Source organism: Blennius ocellaris (genome assembly GCF_963422515.1).
Source record: "Blennius ocellaris genome assembly, chromosome: 1".
NCBI classification, from domain to species: Eukaryota; Metazoa; Chordata; class Actinopteri; order Blenniiformes; family Blenniidae; genus Blennius; species Blennius ocellaris.
The window spans coordinates 13,481,117-13,493,292 of NC_137650.1; the positions used below are offsets into that span (position 1 = coordinate 13,481,117).

General features: G+C 41.8%; 1 protein-coding gene across 2 annotated transcripts in view; it reads right to left on the reverse strand.

Annotated features, from left to right (window-relative positions):
• The window catches only part of ccdc102a (coiled-coil domain containing 102A), a 73,150-nt gene that overhangs the window by 12,327 nt on the left and 48,647 nt on the right, over positions 1-12,176 (reverse strand). For both annotated transcript variants that reach the window (XM_080506746.1, XM_080506747.1), the window contains 2 exons: positions 9,492-9,608; positions 8,922-9,131 (listed from right to left, as the gene is read on the reverse strand). In XM_080506746.1, the coding sequence (XP_080362872.1) occupies positions 8,922-9,131; positions 9,492-9,608 (327 nt within the window). The remainder of the gene's footprint in view (positions 1-8,921; positions 9,132-9,491; positions 9,609-12,176) is intronic.

The following is a 12,176-nucleotide window of genomic DNA, read 5'->3' on the forward strand; positions in this document are numbered from 1 at the left end:
AATAAAAAAAAAAGAGGGCAAGTTCAGACATTTGTTATCTTAAGAGACCAACCAGCTTCCGTCTCGATGTGATTCTGTGTGATGGAGACACTCTTGAACACAATAAAGGGCTCCTGAATCCTCGTAACCCTGCTTTAAATAAAATGGGTACAGAAGATGCACGGATGAATACATACAGTGACTAGTTTCTCTGGTAATTACACTTTTTTACATTTTAGAAAATACTGAGTTTTCCTCTACCCAGATGAATATAATCGTAAACGTGAAAGAACACCAACATATGTACTGCAAATTTGTGGAAAATATGCAACAATCCAGCTCATTGCTCAATTAATAAAATAGATGCTAGGTTTTCCTTCAGAGAGAATACGTTTTATTATCAAAACATAACATCTTGAGACAATTAATTATGTTGAATCTGCTGAAATGTTTGAGCCTTAAGGATGTTTAAATTTGGTTCATGGCTGATGCAATATTAATACAGCATTTTACATATTGTAAGAATATACTTTCATGTTAAGAATAAACAGAAAAGCCCATTATTGGGACTTGTAAGACATGTTTTGTCTTGTTTATAAGATTATTAATATTATCAGTGGTGAAATCTATTGTAACTGTCAAATCAAAGTATAAACCTACTGTAACTTAAAATTACCTCCACAACCACATTATCCCACTTTTCTTTCTTTTCTTTTTTAAAATCACACAAAACTAAAAGAGCCAGAAAAAAAAATTGCAGCTGGACTTCGTGTTTACAGAAAACACTCACTAGGATCCCCTCAATCACTGACAGAGACGCTATTAAACAAAGTGCTCATTAAAAAACAAATTCAATTGGTTCCACAAAATGTTTCAAGGCCCCAAAAATCATTTTTATTACTTTTTTTATTTTTTTATTTCATGACTTCTAAAGAATTTTATTCATTAATCACAGAGACATTTAGTGGACAAACCAGCATTGTGCAGAGGATTCCATTGACAGCAGCAGTACAGAGTTTTGTTCATCGTGCTGTTTGTTTTGGGTTCTGCAGTGAAAAGCTCAACTTCAAGCTTTCTATTCAGCTTCATGATGACACTTTCATGAAATTCAAGTGTTTTGGATGAAGAAGATGTCAAAATGTTGCAGGACCACAGGCATACTGTGACAAATATCAACGCCAAATACAACTGGGAAGCATCCAAGTAAAACATCTTGTTCAAGGACTGAAACCCATGAACACAAAGGGGTTTCAAACCTGCGACGCACAACTTCTCGGTTTAACAACCCGACCACTGCAACAAGGTCAGAATAAATCTAACGCTGAAATCTCACAAATGCACGCGCACATTCATACAGCTTTTATTGCAACCTCTATTTTGAAAAAAAATAGCAAAAAAAAAAATTACATTTATTTTCTGAACACTGAAGTTAACCTTCAAATTTCAACCCTGAAAATATGAAATCTGTACAACACAATACCACATTAAATGCTTTTAGAAAACCGATGTAGAAGGTGACTCTAACCCTAACCCGCGAATTAAAACTTTGGTAGCATTTTTAGGGGTCTTTTCTTGTTTTCTTGAACACAGTCTACAAATGTCACAATGCCTTTGAGAAACACGTGAAAGGAACCAGGAGCTGAGCCGTCATTCTCGTTGTAAGTACAGATTTTGAATCGCTATGATTTTCTGACACCGTCAGGAAATAATCTCAGCCTGTCTATAGCCACACGGCCAAGACAACGGCCGATCTAAACACTTTCACTATACAACATAGGAGAAAAGGTTCCAAGCCACAACAAGAGATACCGTAACGATTGTTTATCTTATTGTCTTGTTGACGAGGAATGATGAGGCAGAACTTCAGGGAACCTGTCAAATTTGAACCGAGCAGCTGCAGAACTCACTTGTTTGATGAAAATATATTAAGAACTGTATGCTATCACTTTTAATTCAGAACTGTTAAATACGTATGAGAGACAAGAAGCGAGCGAATTTGAACGAGGCTCTAAAAGAGAAGTGACCTCAGAAAGTGCATCAAGCTCCAGTTCAGCTTTCGGTGGCCAGGAAACCGCACCCCCATCTAAAAGACCGGCAACGACGTCCAAGCTGTCCTTACGTCAGCCGCATGGGCCTAATGGACTCCGAAAGGAAATGTCTCAATCTTGATACCTGGATGTGTTTTTCTCATCTCCTCATCGGCGTGTAATTGTTGGTGCTTGTGGGTTATGGTCACATTTAGTCCAACAAAAAGCTCGTCCACAGGTTTGCCCTGGGATGAGGTAAGGGAAGTCTGCACTTGGAACTAATGGCGTCATTAATAATGCACCATTGTCACTCACTGCACTTACATGTACTTTGATGGCGTTGATTCAGCCCCCCCTCCCCCTCGCCCTCCCCACCCTCGCCGTCTCACACCTAATGGCTCCCCAGGCACAGCAGCTTCCAAGAAACCTCTCTGAACTCACTCACAACACGATGGAGAGAAATGAGATATCTCCAGGAACAATAAAAGACCAGTCCGCATCAAGGACTGGGAAATGCCCTTCACTTATTTACTTATTCATATCTGGAATTTCGGATAAACCTCTCACCTTCATTATGTAGTTAATATTTCATTTCTTAATCATTAGAAGGGTTTTCTTCTCGCAGAAAACGCTGAGCACAGAGAGCGTTTTATTGGAGGAGCATTTAGTTCTTTAAAGCCAACAGCCAGAAACCAGCAAGTATTATTTCCATGATAATTTAGGCAAACTGGCTGAATGCCAGACAGCAGCAACCAAAGGCGAGATGAAACAAAGGGAGTGGTGGGGTAATGCAGGGGGAAGAGAGGAATGGAGGAAGGGGGTAGGGTATCAGGATGAAGGAATGAGAAGACAGATGAGGGGCAGGGAGTGTTGATCGAGGTAATTGGGAGGGTGGTATATCATCGCACGATAAAGGTGAAGCCCGAGAACAAAAGGAAGCCGACGACGAGTTCCGCGTATGAGTGAGGAAAATACATCCAACAAGAAGGAGGAATTGAGGAAACCACTACCACGACACACTGTTTGTGTCAGTCTCTCAAAATGCAGTGAGTGGTTGTAGATCCTCAGCAGCCCACTGATGGAGGAGAATCTTTGAATGCAGATTTTTATGGAAGGGCCGCAGAGTGGTGAAACACCAGTCAATCCTCTCACCAAGAAGACTGTGGTTAGATTTCAGACTTGGGGCCATTCTGTGTGGAGTTTGCATGTTTTCCTCATGGAAAGGTTTTATACCAAAATGCGCTGGCTTCCAAAGACGAACACGTTCAGTACATTTTTGACTTTAAAGTGCCTGGAGGTGTGGAGGGACGGACGGCTGGATGGATGGATGGATGGATGGATGACGGGATGGATGGAGGATTGTGGAAGGACAAATGATGGAAGAATGAATAGATGAAGTGATAAGATTGGTGGATGGATGATCCGGTTTTCAACTGCAGATTGATGAACACATGAGGCTGCGGGCCAATTCACATGAAGACTTGTGCTTTACTTTTAAAGATTTGTTTATGCCATTTAATGTTCCAGAATTTTTTTTTGCCATCAAGTTCAGCACTTCTGTAACCCTGGTGTGCGTACATCATCATTTTTTTAAATTAAAAACAAAATTTAAAAAATCTTTTTTTGATTATGTTTAAAATAAAATTCTATATTTCAATTTTTTTTTAATTTACAGCTATGATGCCGGTCACAATACTGTCAATCACATGTTATCAAGTCATTGGGACCATCTCTGAGGCTCAATCAGGGTTTCAAATTAAGACGCAGACCAGCATCCTTCTCATATTAGAGGTTTTTGTATTAAAGGGAATCCAATAATTTACTCTCTGAGAAATTAAATAGCCGGCTCATCTAAAAAGCTGAAATCCATGAAATCAAATCCCAAAAAACACTCCTAACCAGGACATATTACAATTCAAAGAGTGAACACAAGAGGAGCGGGCCTTTATACCCACCACATATGAGAGTACATTGTGAGTACTGTGACGCAAAACATGAAACGACAACCGATGACAGCTAACACACAATCCTGACCTGGGATCTGTCAAATGTGATAAATGAGGCATGTTTCTGACGTCTGCCTCAAACAAGACACACAGGACAGGAGTGTCGGTGTTCCCCGCCACTTCTATCATTCCAACACTGTAATGAATGTGAGCGAGGGAAGAGGAGAGGGAGGCTGACTCTATTAAACGCAGCTTACAGAATGATCTATGAGCGTCAATGTGAGCTTTAACATGTGTGTATGTGGATCTGTGCATGACTATTATTCAGGTTCCTCAGTGTGTGGGTGTGTGTGTGTGTGTGTGTGTGTGTGTGTGTGTGTGTGTGTGTGTGTGTGTGTGTGTGTGTGTGTGTGTGTGTGTGTGTGTGTGTGTGTGTGTGTGTGTGTGTGTGTGTGTGTGTGTGTGTGTGTGTGTGTGTGTGTGTGTGTGTGTGTGTGTGTGAGACACACCACTGTGCCTGCTAAATGTTTCTCCTTGACTGGAGAGACCCTGAAGTCTGCTGCTACATCTGTTCAGATAAAACAAAGAAAACACACGCCTACGCCTTCTGGGGACGTTACATTAACTCACATTCATTTCCTGCAGACTTACTCTGATGTCAGCCACGACTACTACATCCCCAACCTAAACTGTAACCCGACCCTAAAATCAAATTTAGACATTTCACCCTCATGGGGTCTTTGATTTTTGTCTTAATGGATAAATGTGAAATCAGGTTTAGGTCCCCAGTCTGGAATAATAAGAAACACACACTATATCCATGACCTTCCAGGGACGCTGCATCGTTTTACATTATTTCTGGTAGACCTATTTTGACCTCCTCCTTAACTGATGCTTGTCTAACCTTTATCCTCACCTTAACATAACCATAAACGTCCTTAACACACACACTTTAGGGGATACTACATTTATTTCCTGGAGACTTAACCTTAATAATTACAACCACTTTACTGGGCCTCTGCTCATCTTAACCTTTACATGTCTCCACTTTAAAATTTAATGACACACCTTACGACTGCATGGGTTTCCCCCCCCCCCCCCAGGAGAACGACACACTCCCAAAACGTGACCATGTTAACAGGATCAGGTCCCTTCAACTCACCGTAGATATACACAAAGACTATTTACATGAAAAAGTAGAACTCTTCTTCTGAAATTTATTGCAGGGAGGAAACTGGATCTGCTCTAAAAAAAAAAATTTATTCTGATTCTCAATTGCACACACACACACACACACACACACACACACACACACACACACACACACACACACACACACACACACACACACACACACACACACACACTTTCTTTTATCCCTACCCCCTCTGCATTCAAGAATTTAGCATTAATTTAGACAGTGAAGTCTATCTCCTTTGCGCGCGCGCACACACACACACACACGCACGCACGCACGCACGCACGCACGCACGCACGCACACACACACACACACACACACACACACACACACACACACACACACACACACACACACACACACACACACACACACACACACACACACACACACACACACACACCAGAATTGGATTTATAATCAGGCCTACCAAAGAGCGAGTGGGGGAGGTGCCTATGTGTTCTCCTCCCACCAGATTGGCTGAAGCAGGTCGGCTCAATAAAGAACAGAGAGGCAGAAAATGAAAAGAGATGGGGGAAAGAAAGAAAAAAAAAAGCATATATAATCATCATGAGAGTGGAGGTGGTGACGGAGGAGCATTCAATTACAAAAGCACGAGATATTGGAAAATAAATAAATAAATGTGGCACAATTTGATGAGATTTAATATTACTCACCATCAAGAAACCCCCCAAAATGTAGATTTGTAACATTATATTCAAACTCTGTGTCGACTGAGACTAGTGGACTTAAGTGAGTTTTAAACAACACTTTTGTCAGTACAGAGTAAAACAAACATAAAACGGGACTTGTCTCAGCATTTTTCACCTCATATTACACCGGGTTATTGAATGAATGGGTTTGTAATGTATTTGATTGCCTTATTGTCCAGAGAAAGTTAATGCAAATCCGTGTTTGTGTTGGATTCCTTTAAGATATGTCTGCTTATTTGTGTGTTTGGTCTTAAAGGTAAACCAACTGGCTTCCTTGTCCTCCATTTGTCACGTTTTCCTTTTTTTCCTCCCAATTATTACCTCGTCTGCACGTGTGCATTGGTCCTAGTAATAAATAAACCAGACGCCTCCTTAAACCCTGTGGAATGTATACTTATCGTTGCCAATGTATAGCTGTTGTAAATTACATGGGACCCTCTATGTGCGGCCACACAATCTATGACTTTAAACCACACAATTGCATAAATACTCACATATTGTGTTTTAGGACTTATTCTGAACTCAGCCATAATTATTGTCTAACTACAACCTCAGCCTGACTCTTAAAACATGAATTTTCCGCCTCTTAATTACTTTATTGTGCAAGAGCCTTGGGTGCATTTGTCATTCCGTAGAAGTAGAACTAAAAGTAGAAGTAGAGTTTTATTTTTTTGAGGGTAATATAAAACTTGGAGGATTCCAGCTAATTAAGGATTTTTAGATGCTCTTAACAATTGACCACAGTCAGTCTTTAATTACATCAGGACACATGTTAGCTAAACCACCCCACCTTGTGACCAAAAGTGTCATAACATCATGTGACTTAACCAAGTCAATATTAGCATGGCGGGGAGAGTGAAGAAGAAATTAGCATTTTGATCAACAATATGACGTGTTAGAAGTGGCAAAAACAGGCAAGTGATTTGAAAAAGTCAGAAAGAAGCAAAACGATGATGATGAGACACTTTGGCCAGGACATGACCAAAACTGCAGCTCCTGCAGGGCGCTTCCTATCTGCACAGGTCAGTGTTCATCAAAACTGATCCAAGGAAGAGGAAGAGATGAACTGGGGGGTCATGGGGGGTCATGGGTGGCCGACCTTTATGCTCCAATGGATCCAACTACTGCAGAATTTAAAGCTAGTTTTAAAAAAAAGAGTTTTGATGAGTCAAGGAACAACCCTCACAATCTTAGATCTGTGGTCATAATGTGATGGAAAATCAGCTGATTTGGTTTTGGACTATACAGTAGTTTTAGAACTGACATTTCCACAACTTCCCCATCCAGACATGCACTCATTTTAACATTCAAACTCTACCGCGATTTTCTGCTCAGTGTTTTGACTCAAACTGCAAAATAAATATTAAACAGATCAACTAAAGTATGAAGAAAATTGACATAAACAGTGAAATTGTTAGAACTGCATCATGTTTTACTGTTTTTGCACTGAAACATTTCAATTTTCAACACTCATTGCTAACTGGATTGTTCTGAAAACTATCGTGAATAGCTGTTGAGCTCTGAAAGAGGGGGAGGCATGCGGAACCTGGACATCAGCTTTATAGAATCACTCTCTGCTCACACAACCAGAACGAAATTAATGAAGTTTTACTGTAGCCATTACATTGGTCATCTCCTGATTGAGCTGCCTTCCCGCTGCAATGGCTCCGAGGTCCCCACTTTGAGAACCACTGTTCTAACTGAAACTTCAATGACTCCATTGATCCAGCTTGACTCTTGTCACCTGCTATGTGTCCTCACAGTTTCCACCATTAGCTCGAGGCTGCTCCAACAATCAAGCAGCATGAGCTCTGCTCGGGGTCTGGGAGCATCAAAACTCATGACAAGCTGGATTGGGATTAATAAGATGGAATGGGCCTCAAACCCACGAAAAACTGAATTATTGATGAGCTGGCACATGCATACGGTTACTTTTTTGTATTTCAGGTAAAATTAATCTAAAACGTGTATCACACACACACTCCGTCATTTTTTCTCCCCCTGGCACCCTATTATCCCGTGTACGTGTTTGTGAGGACCAACTGAAGCTCTCATGTGATGGTTGACATCAATCTGTGCTCCAGTATGGATGCCCACAGTCCATGCTGAGGTTGAAGATGATTCAACCATCAATCAACCCACTTCTGTGTGTGTGTGTGTGTGTGTGTGTGTGTGTGTGTGTGTGTGTGTGTGTGTGTGTGTGTGTGTGTGTGTGTGTGTGTGTGTGTGTGTGTGTGTGTGTGTGTGTCCGTCCATATCTTCCGTCTTAATCGCTAGCTCTGTTTCCCATTCTTTGTCCCGAGATCAATACTGTGGTTTTAACACTTTACACAAAACACGATCAATCTTCTCACACACACACACACACACACACACACACACACACACACACACACACACACACACACACACACACACACACACACACACACACACACACACACACACACACACACACACACACACACACACACACACACACACACACACACACACACACACACACACACACAGGCAAAAATCTCCACACCATGTGTGTTCGTTGCAGGACTTTAAAATAAAAAAAGACCATCCTCAGTGCATTGAACTGAGATGTGTGGCTGAATTGCAATCTCAGCAGGGACGCACACACACACACACACACACACACACGCTCAAAGTCACAGTAGCAGCAGCATTAAGGTGATGGAGGACCGTGGTGGTCCTGAGAGGGGCCGTCTGACCCTTTACCTCCAGCCTCAGTAAAACTCCCAAAGCGTTTCAGAAGCAATGCAGGAGCGGACAGAGACAGTCTGTGTGGGCTTTGAAGTGTGTTTTAAAGTATCATGTTGATTCTTATTGTATCAATCAGAACATATTAGATGATGACAGAGGTGTGCAGAGCTCCATAAACTAAATCAATTGTGTTATTTAGTCTCTGACACATTTTTTGTAAAGAAAGTAATCCATTTGGTTTGTGGCATCAAAGCGTCATTTAGAGGAGCAACAGGAAAGGAGGGCGGCGGCAGCAGGCGGTGACGGCACTCATACATCTGAGGGAAGAACATCTTTGCTAACCTTGTTTCTCTCGAACAGCTCGGTCTGGATGGCCTTGAGGTCGGTGTCGAGCGCCGAGGCGGCCTGTCGCCGTTTCTTTACCAACTGCTCCTCCAGGTCTTCGGCCTGAGCTCTCAGCTTTTTGTTGTCCCTCTCCAGGGCCAGTTTGTCCGTCTCCAAACGCTCCCTGCGCCCCCACTCTGCGGCGTTCTCCACCTGCAGCCTCTCCATCTGACGGAAAAACCCACAGCCACAACTGCACATTTAAAAACACTTCGTGGCAATACTGCAAAGCATTTGCAGGCTGAATGTTGTGACACGGCCGAACAACGTTGGACTGATTTCAATCAATAATCCAGTCCGATGCCATTCTAAATCAAGAAAATCACGCAGCTGATCCGACCCTCTGTCAACACTCCAGAAACGTAGAGCTCAGAAGGAAGAACATCTAGAAGTGTGAAAACATTTTAACACATTTAATTACAAAAGGCACGAACATTTATTTGCCAATAGAAGCAGAGATGAGGTTAATCTTTCTATATTTCTACCTCCTCCACTCACACTCCTAACAACTAGTCCTCCCTCTTTCACCTCAGCTCGTAGCTCGGCCAGCTTCTTGTCCATACTGGTCCGAGCCCCCAGTTCATCTTCCAAGTCTTCAGAGATGCGGCCGAGCTCATCCTGATGCATCTCCTTCAGCAGGTTGAGCTAAATACGACAAGGAGAAAGGAAGAAAGACACAATATTAGGAACTAAAGCAAAATGTTGTTTCTTAATGCTCCTACAAATAATGTACCTTTAATTTTCATTATTGACTAACTGATAATAAAATACTGGGTCAAACACAATTTAATAGTCTTGCAAATAATTACATTATAGACGTTACAACCTTTAAAATGGTGAAAATTATTGCAATATTGGGAAGGATTAAAGTACTGGTTGCTACAAGGACCAATAGAAACCAGCATAAAATGATGATGAATTCAGTGGTCAGTAAATATGTTTGGGAACGTCAATACTCAACGAGAGATTCATCACTGAATGTTTCCACCTGCAGCAACACTTTAAACACATTGACATTTGCTGTTGATCTGTGAGTGTGTGTGTGTGTGTATGTGTGAGTGTGGGGGGGGGCGTCTCGTGTGATTCCGGGATACGTATCCGGAACAACTACGTGTGTAGATAAGAATGACTCAATCTCCTCTCCCATCCCTCCTTGTACTAATCTGATCAATCCTCTCTGCCTGCGTCTCTCAACCTTCAACACGTCACCCAATCCTGCTTTCATCTGCATCCCTCCCTGAGAGCTTCTCTTCAAAACACCCATCATCGCCGTCCTAACATCTCCCCCGTGCCGTCTTTCTCTTGTCGGTTTGATCTCACTCTTTTTGTTACTTTGTGATTCCCTCGCTGAGGCCTGGGATTGCTGTGTCTATCTACTCCTGCAAGCCTGGACCGCCCCCTAGTGGTGAAAGATACTACCAGAACATGAGCCGAAGCCTTCAGTGGACCATGTCTCTCAATGCAAGGACTTTATAAGCACGGTGAGAGTGTGGCGTGCTCAATGATCACTTCACACACACAACACAAAAGACAACCTGTAGAGCCGAAGCTTTAAAAAGTGAATAAAAAAAGTTGTGCACTGAAGGAAAATACACTATTTTGCAACAGAATATCTGCTTTTGACCTCAAAACCTTCTCCATTTATTTCGCTCTCATCTTTCACAAATACAAGCCAACCAGTAATGATGGATCACTGCACTTGCTTTTAACTTTGATCAATTTCTTTGTTTTTATCAATATCCAACACTGTAAATACAGCTCCCTTTCGGCTTACGTTGCTTTTCTTTGGACTTGAAGTGTGATGGAGTTTGTTCTTACACACAGGAACACAAATTCTTATTTTTGTTTAATTTTGTTAATATCTATATTTTTTATGTCTTAAGTTTTTAAAACGAACACACAAATGCCCACATCAGTTAACTTCTGGACAAAAGCTCACATGAAGTTCTCATGATGGTTGAAGAGCCTTTAATATTTAGATAATCAGTTAATTAATCTTTATATTTCTATCAAAGAAAAACTGTGGTTTGAAACCACCACCGAACATCACAGTCTTTCTTGTAAAATGTTAAAGAAGAGGGAATCTGTTGGCTTCAAACAGAACTGATTGGAGTCTGGAGTTTGCAAACGTAAAGTCAAACCAGATTTGAGCCCGAAGTGGAGCTATAGTCTCGAGTTTGAAAGAAAACCCCCAGAGAATCCCGACTTGGATAAAGCAGGTGTAGAAGACGGACAGAAAACACTGAAAAAGTTTCTGCTGACGTGAGAAAAAGCTTCCAAGAAAAAGACCTGCAACGCCCCCCCAGCAGGAAGTGTTGATTTCCACCAGACTGGAGGACAAAGTCGTCTCAAAGACTCTTTAACATTCACCAGTTCACAGCTGCAAACAAATGAGATCATGCAGCAGTGTGGATGCTTCAGATCCACACCCAGGCATGTCAACTGGAAGAAGTTGAATTAAATTGAAAAGTGCAGTAAAATGTTTACACTGCCATGTTGACCTGATTTACAGTTAAATCTCAGATGTAGCGTCTTTAAATACATCTGCTCTGCTAATGTGAGAAAAGCTTGAAACGAGGCAGACGACTATAACATATTCCCAGCGATGAGGCGTGGTGGAGGATGAATCAATGACTCAATGGAGCAGAGATGTTGTGAAATGACCAAAAAGAGAATTTTATCTGAGATGAAGCAATTCTCAAAGACATAATTCTCCTTTTGTGCAGCCCTGATCAGCGGCTGCAGGAAGAACAGGATTGGAATTACTCCCACCAAAACGCTTCATATCTTCAGCAGCAATGTGATCTTTTACAGGCTGTGGTCAAATAAAACATGACATATTACAATTACAATCATGATTGTCCTTGAGAATTAGATGCAGATTTATGATATATTGATACAGAAAATACAATCGTATGTGTAAATATACACACATCTGTATTATTTTGTATTCAGCTGCAGTGAAATGATGCGTTTTGCTCTGAGTCTTTGTTGGGCTTGACCTGCTTCTCTGAAACCTCGTGGTACCAGACGTTCCTCCCACTCACTGTGGGAAAAGGTCAGTGGTTTCCATGTTGAGCTGCGCTGCGCTGCGGTTCCTGTCGAGCGTGTGCAGTCGTGTGATTAATACGACCGGGCCACCATCCACCCTCCGACCGCCACAAGTCACTAGAGGATACCGCCGTGGACTCCCACTGCTGACTCAGCACGCTG